This window comes from Pan paniscus, chromosome 20, assembly GCF_029289425.2.
Source record: "Pan paniscus chromosome 20, NHGRI_mPanPan1-v2.0_pri, whole genome shotgun sequence".
Taxonomy (NCBI): domain Eukaryota; kingdom Metazoa; phylum Chordata; class Mammalia; order Primates; family Hominidae; genus Pan; species Pan paniscus.
In genome coordinates, this window is record NC_073269.2 from 14,000,855 (window position 1) to 14,020,978 (window position 20,124).

Sequence of the window (20,124 nt, forward strand, 5' to 3'; positions counted from 1 at the left end):
AAGGAAGTTAGTGTCCACAAGACAGGTCTGCTTCACTCTGAGTTTGGAAACAAAGCAGATGACAGGAGCTGGTGGCACGTACACTCCCAAATGTCCAGTGCCAACACCTTGCCCTGCTCTTACTGGCTGGCCAGGCGGGAGCTGACTCGTACTTCCTCCAGCTCCCCAGCAGAAGCTGTATGGCACTTCCCAGCTGCTAGGAGGACCCCTTCTCATTGCACAGTTGGCCTCATGACAGCCTCGCCCTACTGCTCTTCATGGTCTCCTGGGCACACCTGTGGTGTTAGCCAGCTCAGGTAACATCATGACCAGCTGCTAATCTCAAGTGTTCACAGAAGCAGCTGAGAAGGACAGCAAGGAAGCATTCCCGTGAGGCCAGACTGGGAAAGCCCAGAAGGCTGAGGTGCACTGAGCTCTCCTGAAATATGTAAAGAGCATATTTGGCTCTAGGAGGTAGTGACTTAGAGGGTCTTCAGCAAATGACTTAAAAGAGGCATCCTCTACCTGATGCTTTCAGTGAGCCAGGCATTGTGTTAAGTGTTTGAATTTGTGCTATCTCTCTGTCTCCTTTTTTTAGATGGAGTTTCGCTCTTGTTGCCCAGGCTGGAGTACAATGGCATGATCTTGGCTCACTGCAACCTCTGCCTCCTGGGGTCAAGCGATTCTCCTGCCTCAGCCTCCTGAGTAGCTAGGATTACAGGCGTGTGCCACCACGCCCTGCTAATTTTTGCATTTTTAGTAGAGACGGAGTTTCTCCATGTTGGTCAGGCTGGTCTCGAACTCCTGACCTCAGGTGATCCGCCCACTTCGGCCTCCCAAAGTGCTGGGATTATAGGCATGAGCCACCGCGCCCGGCCTCTTTTTTTTTTTTTTTTTTTTTTGAAGCAGGGTCTTGCTCTGTCACCCAGGCTGGAGTGGAGTGTAGTGACGTGATCTTGGCTCACTGCAACCTCTGCCTCCCGGGCTCAACCCATCCTCCCACCTCAGCCTCCCGAGTAGCTGGAACTACAGGAACCCACCACCAAGCCTGGCTAATTTTTTTGTAGAGATGGGGTTTTACCATTTTGCCCAGGGTGGTCTTGAACTCCTGGGCTCAGGCAATCTGCCTTGGCCTCCCAAAGCACTGGGATTACAGGTGTGAGCCACCATACCTGGCCAATGTGCTATATCATTAAATGCTCTTAGAGCCACATTGAACGATGAGCCACTGAGAACCAATGGGTTCAGCAATGTGTTCACAACCAAGGGTTCAAATCCAGAACTCTGAAGTCAGAGATGTACAAGAATAACCACTGGCCTCCCTGTCCCTCCCTACCTTACATGTGCCTTGCTCTGGGACAGACCCTGGAAACGCTCTAAAGCAGCTCTTACAGTGGAAATGCAATGCAAGCCATATATGTGTTTTAAAACTTTCTAGCAGCCCCTCCCCACACACACACGTAAAAAGAAACAAGTGAAAATCACGTTAATAATATATTCCAGGCCAAGTGTGATGGTACACACCTGTCATTCCAGCTACTTGGGAAGCTGAGGCAGGAGAATCACTTGAACCCGGGAGGCGGAGGTTGCAGTGAGCCGAGATGGCGCCACTGCACTCCAGCCTGGGCAACACAGAGAGACTCTGTCTCAAAAAATAAATAAATAAAATAAAATAAAAAATAATATATTCCAGGTCTTGGCAAACTTTCAGTAAGGGCCCAGAGTGAGTATCTTAGGTTTCACAGGCCGTGAGAACCCTGCTCTGTCTTCCTCTTTTGTTGTTGTTGATTTCCCCAATCCTTCAAACATGTAAAAACCATCCTATTTTTTTTTTTCTAAGACAGAGTCTCACTCTGTCACCCAGGCTGGAGTCCAGTGGCATGATCTCAGCTCACTGCAATCTCTGCCTCGCAGGTTCAAGTGGTTCTCCTGTCTCAGCCTCCCGAGTAGCTGGGATTACAAGCGCCCGCCACCAAGCCCAGCTAATTTTTTGTATTTTAGTAGAGATGGGGTTTCACTATGTTGGCCAGGCTGGTCTCAAACTCCTGACCTCAAGTGATCCACCTGCCTCAGCCTCCCAAAGTGCTGGGATTACAGGCGTGAGCCACTGCACCCGGCCAGTAAAAACCATCCTTAGCTTGAGATCTGGACAAAAAGGAACTACAGGCTTTGTCCATGACTGGAAGGACTCAAGAAACAAATAGTAATTCATTTTAAAAATAACTGAAGGAGGGCCAGGTGTGGCAGCTCACGCCTGTAATCCCAGCACTTTGGGAGGCTGAGGTGGGCAGATCACCTAAGGTCAGGAGTTCAAGACCTTCCTGGCCAATATGGTGAAACTCCGTCTTTACTAAAAGTACAAAAATTAGCCGGGCGTGTTGCCTGTAATCTTAGCTACTTGGGAGGCTGAGGCTGGAGAATCGCTGGAACCTGGGAGGCGGAGGTTGCAGTGAGCCCAGATCATGCCACTGTGCTCCAGCCTGGGTGGAGCAAGACAGAGCAAGATCTGGTCTCGAAAAATAAATAAGTAAATAAATAAATAAAATAATTGAAGGAGGAGAAGAAGGGGGAGGAGAAAGGGGAAGAAGAGAAAAGAACGAGGGGAAGAAAGGAGGGGGAGGGTCAGGGAGAAAAGGAGAGGGAAGCAGGAGGAGAAGAAAAGGAGGAAGAGAGAAAGAGGAGGTTGGGGCCGGGCACCGTGGCTCACGCCTGTAATCCCAGCACTTTCGGAGGCCGATGCAGGAAGATCATGAGGTCAAGAGATCAAGACCATCCTGGCCAACATGGTGAAACCCCGTCTCTACTAAAAATACAAACATTAGCTGGGCATGATGGTGCATGCCTGTAGTCCCAGCTACTCAGGAGGCTGAGACAGGAGAATCGCTTGAACCTGGAAGGCAGGGGTTGCAGTGAACTGAGATCCTGCCACTGCACTCCAGCCTAGCAACAGAGCAAGACTCTGTCTCAAAAAAAAAAACCAAAAAAACAAAAAGAGGTTGGAAGGAGGGAGAAGAAACATCCACTAAATGCTTACATCATGTGGACGCCATCTTTGCTGGTTAACTCCTCAATGCAGCTTAAATTTCACTAGCAGAGAAACTCCTGATTCCCTCCCCTAGGTTCACCCTACCTGCCTGAATGCTACATGCTTCCCCCATCCTCCACATCATCCTGTTTTATTGTGATACTTTGTTTCAAACTTGTCTTCACTAGTTGACTCTAAACTGCGTGAAGCTGCAACCAATTTGCCCATCCTCTGGCATCAGGCACCGTTTCAACGTCTACTAGACCAATAAAGAATCAAAGACATTTAAACACTGGCAGGGCCAATGTCTAGTTAGAAGATTAAAAAGGCAAGGACTTACTGTCTCCGGTCCTGGTGTGGGAATGTGACTGGTGCCTCAGCCCTGAGTGTGCAGGGTGTGACTGCTCAGTGGGCACGGGATACACTGGGATCCTGGGGCCTCCAGGGTCCCATCCCTGGCCTCTGGCGTCCAGCCTCCCGGAAGTCATAGGACCCTCTGGCCTCGCAGGTGACCTTGAAGGAACTGGGCTGAATGCTGCCCTTCTGATCAGCTTTCTCTTGTTTGGCTGCCTCTTGGTGTCCACAGAAGCACCACTCATGTTCCTGACTGTGGACAATGAGCGTGTCCCCAGGGTTCTCCCACAGGAGATGGGCATATCAGGGCACAGGTCTTCTGCAGAAGGCTGAGATGTGGGTACATGGTGACCACCCAGGATTTCTGTGGCTGCAACCAGGCTTAGCAGGGCTCTGGTGTCCAGATGAGTAATTCCTCCTGGGGAGAGGAGAGAGAGGAGACAGGATCAGTGTTACCTCTTCAGTGATTTAGAAAACTCAGAGCCATAAGTATACTTCAGAAGAGGCAATCCTCTATAAGTCCTCCCTGAATAAGACCCCAAATTGCAAACAAATCTTGCAAACAAACCTTGCAAACAAAGAGCTAGTCTAGGCCGGGCGCGGTGGCTCACCCCTGTAATCCCAGCACTTTGGGAGGCCGAGGCGGGTGGATCACCTGAGGTCAGGAGCTCGAGACCAGCCTGGCCAACATGGTGAAAGCCCCCTTCTACTAAAAATACAAAAATTAGCTGGGCATGGTAGTGGGTACCTGTAATCTCAGCTACTCAGGAGGTTGAGGCAAGAGAATGACTTGAACTCGGGAGAAGGAAGTTGCAGTGAGCTGAGATCGTGCCATTGCATTCCAGCCTGGGTGACAAGAGCAAAACTCCGTCCCAAACAAAAAAAAAAGAGCTAGTCTAGTGCTAATCTGTCCAATTCTGGAAGCTACAATAATAAAAATTGAAAATAGCAGTCCTACTATTTATGGAGTCACCAGTGTATGCCAGCATTGACCATGCTTCCTCCCAATCTTTTCGGCAACTCTTGTCAATATTGGTAAAGTTTATAGCAGTATCCCTCAAGATTTGATTCACATAGGAATCATTTGTTAAAATGCAGTTTCTGATACGGAAGATCCTGCGGAGATTCTTCATGTCTAACAAGAACCCAGGTGACCATTCTGCTTCACAGACCTCGCAGAGAGTTCAAGTGGATATATTTGGGCAAACTGAGCATTTAGTGACTATTTGCTGGATGAATGAATGGATGGGTGGATGAGTGGACAGACGATAGATGGATGCATGAGCAGATAGATGGATTGATGAGTGGATGGATGGGTGGGTGGGTGGATGGATGGAAGAATGAATGGGTGAATAGATGGATGAATAGAAGACGGATGGATTAATGAAAGATAGCTGCATGGATGGAAGAAGGGGTTGGTGGGTGAGTGCATGAATGGATAGATGGATGAGTGGATGAATGGATGGATGAGTGGATGAATGAATGGATCGGTGAATGGATGAATGGGTGGGTGGATGGATGCAGGAATGAGTGGGTGAATAGATGAATAGAAGATGGATAGATGAATGAAAGATAGTCATCTTTATTAAATATCGGATGAATGAAAGAGGCAAGTTCCCCCACAAGCCTCTGAAATGTGGTTATTAGAAAATAATTGTGCCCTGGAAGCCAGCTCAGGGCCAGGCACATCATAGGTTCTTAGTAATAAACAAGCACCTTGGTACTTGAAAAAAATATCCAAGGCATGAAGATTATTCTCACATTTTTCTCTTCTCTCCTAAAGCAGGTTGTAAGACTCTCATGTGAGAGCAGCCCTCCCTATCCCAGGAGGAGAGGAACATCTTATCTCTGAAGACACAGGACACAGAGAAGAATCTGAACAAACAGGCCTGGCTAAGTTCCCCCAGTTTACTGGCAGAAGATCCTTTCTTTTTTTTTTTTTTTTTTTTTTTTGTTTAACCCAATCCTACTTGTCTATGACTATCCACCTCTTTATCAGACCTAGCATAAAAAAGTACACAGGTTGGCCAGGCGCGGTGACTCACCTGTAATTCCAGCATTTTGGGAGGCCAAGGCAGGCGGATCATTTGAGGTCAGGAGTTCGAGACCAGCCTGGCCAACATGGTGAAACCCCATCTCTACTAAAAATACACAAATTAGTCAGTGATTACAGGCATCTCAGCCCTTTTAGATCATGCTCACCAAGCATCCTCCCTGGCCACTGCATGGTTTCAATAACCTCCCACGCACTTGGAACATCCAAACCTATAACTCCAGCCCCGCTCCAGAATCAAATACTCAGCTACCCTGTGGAGATAGCTGACCGACTCCAAGCCTAATATGGGTGTGACGGAGCCGATCACTGCTCTAGGTGCCGCTTTTCCTCTCTCTTGCTGAATGATTCCAACATCCACTTATTTGCCCCAAACTCCTAGAGATTACCCCATCTTCTTCCCTCATCCTCAGGCCCAAATACTATATTTCCTTCATATAACACCTGCTGTCATTTATGGTAATCACTAACTGGAGCTCCTACCCCCCAATAACCTTAGAGCTCTGCAAACTAACAGATGTGGGGAACCAGACTACACCACCCCAAAATATGCCCCTTTAGCATAAGGACTGTTGAACTGAAGGCAATTAAGAAGTGGGCATGGGCTGAATGCAGTGGCTCATGCCTGTAATCCCAGCGCTTTGGGAAGCCAAGGGGGTGGATCACTTGAGGTCAGGAGTTCGAGACCAGCCTGGCCAACATGGTGAAACCCCGTCTCTACTAACAATATAAAAATTAGCCAGGCGTGGCGGTAGGCTCCTATAATCCCAGCTACTCGGGAGGTTGAGGCACAAGAATTCCTTAAACCCGGGAGGTGGAAGTTGTAGTGAGCCAAGACTGCACCATGGCACTCCAGGCTAGAGTGAGACTCTTTCTCAAGAAAAAAAAAAAGCAGGTGCAGGAAGGCTGTCTATCCTCTTTCCATTTGCCCAAAAGCAAATAGAGACACAGGACAGAGAGCTGACTGTACTTGGAAATTGCTAAGAGAGTAGATTTTGGGCGTTCTCAAAAAAAAAGTATGGGAAGTAATATATATGTTTTGTTTTGTTTTGTTTTGTTTTTGAGATGGAGTCTCACCCTGTTGCCCAGGCTGGAGTGCAGTGGCACGATCTCGGCTCACTGCAACCTCCGTCTCCTGGGTTCAAACGATTCTCCTGCCTCAGCCTCCTGAGTAGCTGGGATTATAGGCACCCGCCACCATACCCGGCTAATTTTTGTATTTTTAGTAGAGACAAGGTTTCATCATGTTGGCCAGGCTGGTCTCAAACTCTCGACCTTGTGATCCACCCGTCTTGGCTTCCCAAAGTGCTGGGATTACAGGCGTAAGCCACCGTGCCCAGCCAGTAATATGTATGTTAATTAGCTCAATTTACTCATTCCACAATGTATACAAATTTCAAAACATCATCTTGTATATCATAAATATATACAATGTTTTGTCAATGTAAAAAATGAAAAAGTGCCGGGCACAGTGGCTCACTCCTGTAATCCCAGCACTTTGGGAGGCCAAGGCGAGCAGACCATTTGAGGTCAGGAGTTCGAGACCAGCCTGGCCAACATAGTGAAACCCCGTCTCTACTAAAAATATAAAAATTAGCCAGGCATCGTGGTAGGCGCCTGTAATCCCAGCTACTCGGGAGGCTGAGGCAGGAGAATTGCTTGAACCCAGGAGGCAGAGGCTGCAGTGAGCCCAGATCATGCCACCGCACTCCAGCATAGGCGACAGAGCAAGACTTTGTCTCAAAACTAAAACAACAACAACAAAACAAAACAAACACAAAAGAAACCAAGGAAACCCTAACTCAATGCACTCCAACCTGGGCGACAGAGCGAGACTCCATCTTAAAAAATAATAAATAAATACAAAATTTAAAATTACACACCTGGCTCACATATTTCCACACTGGGTACTGCTATCTTGTAAGTATCCACATTTTACAAAGAATAAGATTGAAGACACAGAGAGGCTAAGCTCCCAGTGTAACACAGCTGATTAGTAGCACAGCTGGGACTTAAACCCAGACCACGTGGTTTCAAAGTCAGAGGACCTAGCCACTAGGCTACACTGCTGAATGCTATTGCCTCCATATCCTTCATCCATTATTGTGGGAAGGGGTAACTGAGGATCAGATACCTGCTCCCCAAGGAAGCCCTTTCACCTCAATTGTCCACCCTGGACAGGAGTTGAGCAACATGTTTGGACTTGTCTGCCTCTCCCCTGCAGATTCTCAACCAGGGCGGATGTCAATCTTCTTCGTTCACATCACACAAGCAAAAGGAAACTATTGGTGAGCGTCAGGTGGAAGAAAAAGTAAGGTGTGGAACAAAAAACAATTGTATTTCTGGATGGTTGCGTTTCAAATAAACGAAACTCACTCTCTGGGAGTGTGGCCTGAGGGACAGAACCAGGGTCACCGCCCGGCTTCCAGAAACACCTATTTCCAGCAGAAGCGCCCTCAACGGATCAGGGTCACTGGGACTCAAGACCTGGCCCCTTCCTAGGACTTTAGGGGCTGGCCTCCCAGGGAGAAGATAGAAGAGGAAGGTGAGCTCTTTTCTTTGTCTTTTTTTAGAACACTTCTATCTGGAGCCACACGCACCTGTCACTAACGCCACACCGACCCACGGTCAGAGTTACTCATGGTCAGACTCACCCTAAACCTATCCTACACACCCAGATGCAGCCATTCCCAAGCCCTTACCCACCGCTGGTATGCTCCCTCAGGGACGTGCAGCCTCAGAGATATACTTCAACAGCATCTTCACACAACCCCCCGACCCCCTGAGACCCACCTGCTTACAAACATACAACCAGTTATTTGGCCCTACAACAGCATCATTTTCTTTTCTTTCCTTTTCTTTTAATTTAATAATTGCAAGGGAGCTTCGTAGTTCTGTTTCTGGTCACATATTCCCTTGCAAATCATGCCGTAAAGGCTGGGTGCGGTGGCTCACGCCTGTAATCCCAGCATTTTGGGAGGCTGAGGCAGGTGGATCACAAGGTCAGGAGTTCAAGACCAGCCTGGCCAACAAGGTGAAACCCCGTCTCTACTAAAAACTACAAAAAAATTAGCTGGGTGCGGCGGCAGGTGCCTGTAATCCCAGCTACTCAGGAGGCTGAGGAAGGAGAATCACTTGAACCTGGATGGCAGAGGTTGCAGTGAGCTGAGATTGTGCCACCGCATTCCAGCCTGGGCAACAAGAGTGAAACTGTCTCAAACAAAAAAAGAAAGAAAGAAAGAGAGAAAGAAAAAAGAAAAAGAAAAGGAGAAAGAAAATCATGCTGTCGTCATGCCTGTAACCCTGCACTTTGGGAGGTCGAGGCGGGTGGATCGCTTGAGCACAGGGGTTCGAGACCAGCCCAGGCAACATGTGGAGACCTTGTCTATACAAAAATACAAAAATCATCTGGGGGTGGTGTCACGTGCCTATAGTCCCAGCTACTCAAGAGGCTGAGGCAGGAGGATCGCTTGAGGTCAGGAGGTCCAGGCTGCAGTGAGCTGAGATCACACCACCGCACTCTAGCTTGAGTGACAGCCTCTCGAGTAGCTGGGACTACAGTTGCGTAACACCACACCCAGCTAATTTTTCTATTTTTGTAGAGACGGGGTCTCCCCATGTTGCCCAGGCTGGTCTTGAACTCCTGGGTTCAAGCAATCCACTCTCCTTGGCCTCCCAAAGTGCTGGGATTACAGGTCTGAGGATGGCATCAAGGGAATACATGACTAGAAATAGACCTCCAAACCTCCCTTGCAATGATTAAATCTACCCTCCACATTGCAAGTCAACCCTTTATAGGATAAAACCTTTAAGGAAACATGACCGGGCGCGGTGGCTCACACCTGAAATCCCAGCACTTAGGGAGGTCAAGGTGGGTGGATCACCTGAGGTCAGGAGTTTGAGACCAGCCTAGCCAACATGATGAAACCCCACCTCTATTAAAAATAAAAAACTTAGCCAGGCATGGTGGCACACGCCTGTAGTCCCAGCTACTCAGGAGGCTAAGGCAGGAGAATCGCTTGAACCCAGGAGGCGGAGGTTGCAGTGAGCCGAGTTAGTGCCATGCACTCCAGCCTGGGCAACAGAGCAAGACTCCGTCTCAAAAATAAAAACAAAACAAAAAACAAGAAACATTTATTTTCTCACATAATTCCTGTGAGCCAGGAGTTGAAGGGCAGCTTAGATGGGTGCTTAGTGGCTTTCAAGAGGTTGAAGTCAAATGTCCTCTGGGGCTGCAGTCATCTGAAGGCTTGATGTGGGCTGGAGGATCCAGTTCCAAGGTGGCTCATTCATTTGCTTGGCAAATTAGTGCTGGTTGTGGGCAGAAAACCTCAGTTCATTGCCATGTAGGCCTCTCTATAGAGCTGCTTGAGTATCCTAGTGACAATATGGAAGCAGTCATGTCTTTTATGATGTAAATTAGGGCCAGGGGCTGGGCACGGTGGCTCACTCCTGTAATCCCAGCACTTTGGGAAACCGAGGCGGGCAGATTGCTTGAGTTGGAGACAAGCTTGGGCAACATGGCGAAACCCCACCCCTACAAAAGATACAAACATTAGCCAGGCATGGTGGCGTGCACCTGTAGTCCCAGCTACTCTAGAGGCTGAGGCAGGAGGATTACCTGGGAACCTGGGAGGCGGAGGTTGCAGTGAGCCAAGATCCCAGCACTACACTCCAGCCTGGGTGACAGAGGGAGACTTCATCTCAATCAATCAATCAATAAATTAGGTCCAGGTGTGGATGATGGTCCTCAGGTATTATACCTTAAACACCTTGAGTACGACTTCTCTTGATCTAAAGACCAATAAATTTGCCTTCACTCACTCTTCTTTCTTTTTGAAGTTCCGGGCTTCTCTTTGATATCATTTCCCTTCAGCCTCAATAACTCTCTTTACTGTTTCTTTTAGAGCAATTCTGTTGATGATGACTTCTTTTCGTTTTCTTTTACCTAACTATTTATTTTACTATCGTTCCTCCTAGATATTTTCACTGGTATAGAATTAGTGAATCGTCATGTTCTCTCAGCATTTTAGAAACATTGTTCCATTGTGTTCTAGAGTCCATGGTTTCCAATGAGAAATCCAGTCATTCAAATCATTGTTTGCTAGAGGGTGGTTGGTGTTTGGTGTTTTTCTTTTTTTTAAGAGATGGGGTCTTGCTATGTTGCCCAGGCTGGACTCAAACTCTTGGGCTCAAGCGATCCTCCTATCTCAGCTACCCAAATAGCTGAAACTACGGACATGTACTGCGTTATTAATTCAAGCCTCTGCATTTTGGGGTCGTTTCTTCTATAACAATAGATAACTGAGACAGGCGCAGTGGCTCACGCCTGTAATCCCAACACTTTGGGATGCCAAGGTGGGCAGATCACCTGAGGTCGGGAGTTCAAGAAGAGCCTGACCAACATGGAGAAACCCCATCTCTACTAAAAATATAAAATTAACTGGGCATGGTGGCGCATGCCTGTAATCCCAGCACTTTGGGAGGCCAAGGCGGGCGGATCACCTGAGGTCAGGAGTTCCAGACCAGCCTGGCCAACCTGGTGAAACCCCGTCTCTACTAAAAATACAAAAATTAGCTGGGCATGGTGGCAGGCGCCTGTAATCCCAGCTATTCTGGAAGCTGAGGCAGGAGAATCATTTGAACCTGGGAGGCAGAGGTTGCAGTGAGCTGAGATCGCGCCACTGCACTCCAGCCTGGGCGACAGCGAGACTCCATCTCAAAAAAAAAAAAAAAAAAAAGTGTGGGGATTACAGGCAGAGCCACCATGCCTGCTGTCTGTGTCTGTTTTGTTGAGCCACCAACAGGCTGTTAACTTGAGTACATTTCTTCTGCTCTCTGACTTAGTGTACTCATCTGGAAAATGGGGGTGAATGTGCTCCCACACTGCTGAGCTGTAGAGGGCATTAAATGAGTTAATCTCTCCCTGAAATCTCTCTGTGAATGGCCCAACTGTAATCAGATTTCGTAAAGGGTAGCTGTGGTCATTCTTCTTTTTTCCCTCCTCCCCTCTTCCACTCATTCTGGTGACCCAAGATTTCCCAGTTCTTTACCTATGACTCACCCCACCCCAGAGCTTTTTCTTTTTCTTTTTTTCTTGAGATGGAGTCTTGCTCTGTCACCCAAGCTGGAGTGCGGTGGTGTCATCTCTGCTCACTGCAACCTCCGCCTCCCAGGTTCAAGCAATTCTCCTGTCTCAGCCTCCAGAGCAGCTGAGATTACAGATGCACACCAGCACGCCTGGCTAATTTTTGTCTTTTTAGTAGAGACAGGGTTTTACCATGTTGGCCAGACTGGTCTCGAACTCCCGACCTCAAGTGATTGGCCCACCTTGACCTCCGAAACTGAGCTTTTTTTTTTCCCTTTCTTTTTTTTTTTTGAGACAGAGTCTCACTCTGTCGCCCAGGCTGGAATGCAGTGGCGCAGTCTCGGCTCACTGCAACCTCTGCCTCCCGGGTTCAAGAGATTCACCTGTCTCAGCCTCCCAGGTAGCTGGGATTACAGGCGAGCACCACCACGCCTGGCTAATTTTTGTATTTTAGTAGAGACAGGGTTTCACCATGTTGGCCAGGCTGGTCTGGAACTCCTGACCTCAAGTGATCTGCCCGCCTTGGCCTCCCAAAGTGTTGGGAATACAGATGTGAGCCACCGCGCCCGGCCCAGAACTTTTTCTTACAGGCCTCTTGGACCACCTGACCCAGATACAGGACATTTCCTACAACTCCAGAGGAAAATCCCCTTCTTCCTGCCTCTACGGAAGTGACCGAGAGAAAGTAACACTCACTGTTTCCTCTCTTCCAGACCCTTCCGAAAATTCTAATTCCAGAAAGCTCATCTTATAAACCAAAAATAAAATTCTAAGCCCCCTAACTGACTGAATAGACCCCTCTTTTGGCCAAGAGGATCCCAAAGGAACCCGAAAAACTAGTTCAGCCCATGATAAGGAGAGGATTTGGACATTCCTCATTGTACCCCTCCCTTTGGAGTTTAAGCACAACTGACCAGCATTAACATTAAAACAGAGGCCCAGAGAGTTGGCCAATATATTGTCTTTTTGTTTGTTTTTGAGACAGAGTTTCGCTCTTGTTGCCCATGCTGAAGTGCAGTGATGCGATCTCAGCTCACTGCAACCTCCACCTCCCAGATGCAAGTGATTCCCCTGCTTCAGCCTCCCAAGTAGCTGGAATTACAGGCACGCACCACCACGCTGGGCTAATTTTGTATTTTTAGTAGAGACGGGGTTTCACCATGTTGGCCAGGCTGGTCTCAAACTCCTGACCTCACGTGATCCACCCACCTTGGCCTCCCAAAGTGCTGGGATTACATGTGTGAGCCACCACGCCTTTTTGCCTTTCTAACTGAGCCCCTGGCAAATTCAAAAACTGTTTTGCTCTCTCTCTGCAAGTCTCCCTGGCAGATCCCTCAGTTATATTCGCACCCACCCCTTGAATGCTGTGGCTTCCAGAGATCCACCGGAACACCAAAGACTTCCATTCTCAACCACCTGAATCTCCGGAATCCCCTGCACCCACCTCCTCTCCCAGTGTTTCACGAATCAGCTAATCCTTCAAGGTCTTTAAAATGTATCCACGTCTTCCTCCTGGATTATTGCCTCCTGATAGCCTCTCTGATTTCTTTCCACCTTGTGCCCTAACAGTCTGCTCTTTGTACAGCAGCCAGAAGGAGGCTGTGAAAAATAAGAGTCAAAGCATGGGCTGGGCGTGGTGGCTCATGCCTGTAATCCCAGCACTTTGGGAGGCCATGGCAAGAGGATTGCTTAGGCCCAGGAGTTCAAGATAAACTTAGGCAACATAGCGAGACCCTGTCTCTTCAAAAAAAAAAAAAATTAAAATAGGCCAGGCGCAGTGGCTCATGCCTATAATCCTAGCACTTTGGGAAGCAGAGGCAGGCAGATCATCTGAGTTCAGGAGTTCAAGACCAGCCTGGCCACCATGGTGAAACCTTGTCTCTACAAAAATACAAAAATTAGCTGGGCATGATGACGGGTGCCTGTAATCCCAGCTACTCAGGAGGCTGAGGCAGGAGAATCACTTAAACCCAAGAGGTGGAGGTTGCAGTGAGCTGAGATCATGCCATTGAACTCTAGCCTGGGCAACAGAGCAAGACTCCATCTCAAAAATAAAATAAAATAAAAAATGAGCCAGGTATGGTAGTGCACACCTGTAGTCCCAGGTACTTGGGAAACTGAGGCGGGAGGATCATTTGAGCCCAGGAGGTTGAGGTTGCAGTGAGCTGTGATCAGCCACTACACTGCAGCCTGGGGCACAGAGCAAGACCCTGTCCAAAAAAAAAGAAAAAGAAAATGATAGACCAGAGCTTAATGTCTTTCCATGGCTCTGCATGTATGTCAGAGTCAAAACTAAATTCCCTCCAAGGACCTATTGGTTTGTTCCTGCCCTCATGTCCCTCCCCAGATTCCTTCTCTCCCACCTCGTTCACTGTGTTTCAGCTGCTCTGGTTTATTTGCTGTTTCTCAAACTCACTCCTGCCTCAAGGCCCTTGCATTTGCTGTTCCCATTTCCTGGAACATCCTTCCACCTACCCAAATACCTAAATAGTTCCATCCTCACCTCATTAAGTCGTCTGCTCAGACGTCACCTCTTCAAAGACTGTGCTACCTCACCCCTGAACCCTGACACCCACTACCTCTCTTGACATAGTAGGTGCTCAGTAATGTTTGTGGGATGAAAACATGATGGAAAAGAGCTTCAGCTCAAAGCTTTTTCTCCTTTTTTCTTTCTCTCCTTCCTTCCTTCTTTCCTTCCTTCCTTTCTTTTTGTTTCTTTTTTTTTCTTTTTCTTTTTTTTTTTTTTGATACATAGTCTCGCTCTGTCACCTAGGCTGGAGTGCAACGGCGCGATCTTGGCTCACTGCAACCTCCGCCTCCTGGGTTCAAGCGATTCTCGTGCCTCAGCCTCCTGAGTAGCTGGGATTGCAGGTGCCCGCCACCATGCCCGGCTAATTTGTTGTATTTTTAGTAGAGACGGGGTTTCACCATGTTGGTCAGGCTGGTCTCAAACTCCTGACCTCAGGTGATTCATCCTCCTCGGCCTCCCAAAGTGCTGGGATAGCAGGCATGAGCCACCACGCCTGGCCCTTCCTTCCTTCATTCCTTCCTCCCTCCCTCCCTTCTTTCTTTCTCTTTCTTTCATCTTCCTTCCTTCTCTTTCTTTCTCCCTTTCTCCTTCCTTCCTTCTTTTCCGTCCTTTCTTCTCTTTCTTTCTCTCTTTCTCCTTCCTTCCTTCCTTCCTCCCTTCCTCCCTCCCTCCCTCTTTTTCTCTCTCTTTCTCTCTTTCTTTCTTCCTTGTTTTGCCATGTTGCCCAGGCTGCTCTTGAACTTCTGGGCTCAAGGGATCCTCCCAGCTCAGCCTCCCAAGTAGCTAAGACTATAGGCACGTACAACCATGCCTAGCTAATGTTTTGTATTTTTAGTAGAAATGGGGTTTTCCCATGTTGCCCAGGCTGGTCTTGAGCTCCTGGACTCAAGTACTCTTCCCACCTCTGCCTCCAAAAGTGCTAGGGTTACAGGTGAGAGCCACTGCGCCTGGCCCTCTCTCTCTCATCTCAGATTTTTCTCTCCACCTTCGCCACTCCCAGATGTTCTCCTCACTCCTGTCTCCTTCCGTTGAAAAACCACCCTCAAGCTACTGGTGGATGAAGGGTGTGGACCACCTCACCCCTGGATCAAACCCCCAAGCCCCACCTCTATCACCCACAGCTATATTTCCTTGAGCAAGTTGCTTAATCTCTCCAAGCCTCTGTTTCCTCAACTACAAAACATATACAAATAGAAAGTGATACATGACGCTTCATTGTAGTAACCGTTGCACCATCTGCGTGTATCCCATAATGTCATGTAGCAAACAACAAAAATTATTAAAAAGAAAAAAAGACGATCTGATCTCACAGATCTGTTAAGAGGATTAAATGGGATTATTCATGTAAAGCTCTCCATTTGTGATGTCATAGTGTAAATATCAAATTAACGGTGGAACGAGCTGTTGCAATCAATTCTTATCTAAATACAACTAATAATAACAATGCTTAATGGGATTATTACTAATCATAGTTGTATTACCTCTTATATTAACCTCTCAGTCTCTCCTTACCATATTATAGATCATCAATAAATATTTATTGAATGAACGATTGAATGAATGGTTATTGAATTTTTGTAAGGAGGGAAAGATCACGGACTTCTTATAAAAAATATAAAAGTCAGTCCGGACGCGATGGCTCATGCCTGTAATCCCAGCACTTTGGGAGGCCAAGGTGGCTGATCACTTGAGGTCAGGAGTTCGAGACCAGCCTGGCCAACATGGTGAAACCCCCCATCTTTACCAAAAAAAAAAAAATTAGCCAGGTGTGGTGGTGTGCACCTGTAATCCCAGCTACTCAGGAGGCTGGGGCAGGAGAATCACTTGAACCTGGGAGGCGGAGGTTGCAGTGAGCCGAGATCATGCCACTGCACTCCAGCCTGGGCAACAGAGTGAGACTCCGTCTCAAAAAAAAAGAAAAAGAAAAGTATAAAAGCCAGGTCTGTGGCCAGGCACAATGGCTCACACCTGTAATCCCAAGACTTTCAGAGGCCAAGGCGGGCAGATAACTTGAGGTGAGGAGTTTGAGACCAGCCTGGCCAACACGGTGAAACCCTATCGCTACTAAAAATACAAAAAATTAGGCCAGGCTTGGTGGCTCGTGCCTGTAATCCCAGCACTTTGTGGGACCGAGGCAGGCAGATCACGAGGTCACGAGCTCAAGAGATGGAGACAATCCTGGCCAACATGGTGAAACCCTGTCTGTCCTAAAAATACAAAAATTAGCTGGGTGTGGTGGCGCGCCTGTAGTCCCAGCTACTCAGGAGGCTGAGGCAGGAGATGGCTTGAACCCAGGAGGCGGAAGTTGCAGTGAGCCAAGATCACACCACTTGCACTCCAGCCTGGTGACAGAACAAGACTTCGTCTCAAAAAAAAAAAAAAAAAAATTAGCCAGGCATGGTGGTATGTGCTTGTAATCCCAGCTACTGGGGAGGCTGAGGCAAGAGAGTCGTTTGAACCCAGGATGCAGAGGTTGTAGTGAGCTGAGATCAAACCACTGCACTCCAGCCTGGAGGACAGAGTGAGACTCTGTCTCAAAAAGAAAAAAGAAACAAACACAACTGGGTCAGGCAAGGTGGCTCACACCTATAATCCCAGCACTTTGGGAGGCTGAGATGGGAGGATTGCTTGAGGCCAGGAGTTTGAGACCCACCTGGGCAACATGGTGAGACCCCAATTTCTACTAAAAGTATAAAAATTAGTGCCGGGCACAGTGGCTCATGCTTATAATCCCAGCACTTTGGGAGGCCAAGGTGGGCAGGTCACCTGAGGTCATGAATTCGAGACCAGCCTGACCAAAATGATGAAACCCTGATTCTGCTATAAATACAAAAATTAGCCGGGCATGGTGGCACTCGCCTGTAATCCCAGCTACTTGGGAGGCTGAGACAGGAGAATCACTTGAACCCGGGAGGTGGAGGTTGCGGTGAGCCGAGATCGCGCCATTGCACTCCAGGCTGGGCAACAAGAGCGGAACTCCATCTCAAAAAAAAAAAAAAAAAAAAATTAGCCAGGTGGCAGGGCACAGTGGCTCACGCCTGTAATCCCAGCACTTTGGGAGGCCAAGGCAGGCAGATCACAAGATCAGGTGTTTGGGACCAGCCTGGCCAACACGGTGAAACCCCATCTCTACTAAAAGTACAAAAATTAGTTGGACGTGTTGGCGGGCGCCTGTAATCCCAGCTACTCGGGAGGCTGAGGCAGGAGAATTGCTTGAACCCGGGAGGTGGAGGTTGCAGTGAGCTGAGATCACGCCACTGCCCTCCAGCCTGGGTGACAGAGTGAGATTCCATCTCAAAAAAAAAAAAAAATTAGCTGGGCATGGTGGTGCGTGCCCATAGTCTCAGCTCCTTGGGAGGTTAAGGCACGAGAATCACTGGAACCCAGGAGGAGGAGGTTGCAGTGAGCCAAGATCGTGCCACTACACTCCAGCCTGGCTAAGAGAGAGACTCTGTCTCAAAAACAAAAACAAAAGAGTTATTGGCCTGGCGTGGTGGCTCACGCCTGAAATCCCAATACTTTGGGAGGCCAAAGCAGGCGGATCGGATCATCTGAGGTCAAGAGTCAGAGACCAGCCTGGCCAACATGGCAAAACCCCATCTCTACTAAAAAAATGCAAAAAATAGCCAGGCGTGGTGGTGCATGCCTGTAATCCCAGCTACTTGGGAAGCTGAGGCAGAAGAATTCCTTGAACCCGGGAGGTGGAGGTTGCAGGGAGCTGAGATCGTGCCACTGCACTCCAGCTTGGGTGAAAGAACTAGACTCTGTCTCAAAAAAAAAAGAAAAAGGTTCTTGTAAGGACTCTGTGAGATGGACCACAGGCATGGGTCTCGGCACAATCTGTTTGTTTGTTTGTTTGTTTGAGACGGAGTCTCGCTTTACCCCCCAGGCTGGAGTGCAGGGGTACGATCTCGGCTCTCTGCAACCTCTGCCTCCTGGGTTCAAGTGTTTCTCCTGCCTCAGCCTCCCAAGTAGCTGGGATTACAGACGCCCACCACCACGCCCGGCTAATTTTTGTTTTTTTAGTAGAGATGGGGTTTTGCCATGTTTCCCAGGCTGGTCTCCAACTCCTGACTTCAAGTGATCCGCCCACCTCGGCCTCCCAAAGGGCTAGGATTACAGAAGTAAGCCACTGCACCTGGCCAGCACAATCGTTCTTGCTCCCTAGATGTGAACTGCTGTTTTCACCAGCAGGAGCTAAGGGGCAGGCTGTCTCAGATTAGATGCTTTTTAGAGCACTCTGTAGTTCCTTAAATGGAGCTGCAAATCCACAGGTTGCTGCTCAATGTCTGACTAGCTTCTACTTTATTTCTGACTTTATTTCTCATCTGTCTCCACCACACCCCTCCCTTCCACATACCCTGCATTCCAGCAAAACTGACCAATGCATCACATGGCAGACACACCCTGTGATGTCTACCCCAGGACCCTTGCACAGGCTTCTGCCTCAAGAGAGCTCATGATCCAGTGGACAGGCGTGGGCATTGGAATCTCACAAGCCCAGATCACCTCCCAGTTTCACCTCTTCAATGCTATTGACCTTTGGGGACTGACAAAACCTCTCTGAACTTCAGTTTGCCCAGATATAGCATGGACTGAAAAAATGTGTACCTTCTAGGTACAAGTCATGCCTCACTCAGCAACGGGGATATATCCTGAGAAATGCATCACTAGGCAATTTTGTCATTGTGCAAATACCATAGAGTGTACTTATACAAACCTAGATGGTATAGCAACTACACACCCAGGCGGTAGGGTATGACCTCTAGATTTTACATATATATATATATATAAATAAAAATATATAGAAATATATATATATATTTTTTTTTTTCCAGACGGAGTTTTGCTCTTTCGCCCAGGCTGCAGTGAAGTGACACAATCTCAGCTCACTGCAACTGCTGCCCCCAGGTTCAAGTGATTCTCCTGCCTCAGCCTCCCCAGTAGCTGGGATTACAGGCACCTGGCACCTCACCCGGCTACTTTTGTACTTTTAGTAGAGATGGGGTTTCACCACGTTGGCCAGGCTGGTCTCGAACTCCTGATCTCAGGTGATCCACCCGCCTCAGCCTCCCAAAGTGCTAGGATTATAGGTGTGAGCCACTGCGCCCAGCCTTAAAATTTATATTTTAACTTAAAATTTATATTTTAACTTAAAATATATTTACAACTAGAGATGGGTCTCACTATGTTGCCCAGGCTAGTCTTGAAGTCCTGGGCTCAAGTGATCCTCTCACCTTGGCCTCCCAAAGTCCTGGGATTATAGATATGAGCCACTGCACCAGGCCAATGATAAGCGTTTGTGTATCTACATGTATTTAAACATAGAGAAAGGACAGTAAAAATACAGTATTACAATCCCTTGGGACCACTGTCATATATGCAGTCTGTCATTGACTGAAATGTTGTTATACAGCACATAATTGTACTGAATGAGGATTAAAGCTAATGGGACGTTTAGCCAGGTGCAGTGGCTCACGCCTGTAATCCCAGCACTTGGGAGGCCGAGGTGAGCAGATCACCTGAGGTCAGGAGTTCGAGACCAGCCTGGACAACATGTTGAAACCCCTGTCTCTACTAAAAATACAAAAATTAGCCAGGCGTTGTGGCGGGCGCCAACTACTCGGGAGGCTGAGGCAGGAGAATCAGTTGAACCCAGGAAGCAGAGGTTGCAGTGAGCAGAGATAGCACCACTGTACTCCAGCCTGGGCAATAGAGTGAGACGCTGTCTCAGAAATAAACAAATAAATAAATAAATAAGTCGGGCGAGGTGGCTTACGCCTGTAATCGCAGCACCTTGGGAGGCCAAGGCAGGTGGATCACGAGGTTAGGAGTTCAAGACCCGTCTGGCCAAGATGGTGAAACCCCATCTCTACTAAAAATACAAAAATTAGCCGGACATGGTGGCAGGTGCCTGTAATCCCAGCTGTCCAGGAGGCTGAGGCAGAGAATTACTTGAACCCAGTAGGTGGAGGTTGCAGTGAGCCGAGATTGTGCCACTGCACTCCAGCTTTGGCGACAAAGCGAGACTCTGTCTCAAAAAAAAAAAAAAAAAAAAAATATATATATATATATACACACACACGTATACTTAC

General features: G+C 48.0%; 1 protein-coding gene across 1 annotated transcript in view; it reads right to left on the reverse strand.

The window, feature by feature from the left end:
- MUC16 (mucin 16, cell surface associated) overlaps positions 1–20,124 on the reverse strand; it is a 239,107-nt gene that overhangs the window by 203,357 nt on the left and 15,626 nt on the right. The window contains exon 2 of the mRNA XM_063599829.1: positions 3,345–3,776. Coding sequence (XP_063455899.1) covers positions 3,345–3,776 — 432 coding nt within the window. The remainder of the gene's footprint in view (positions 1–3,344; positions 3,777–20,124) is intronic.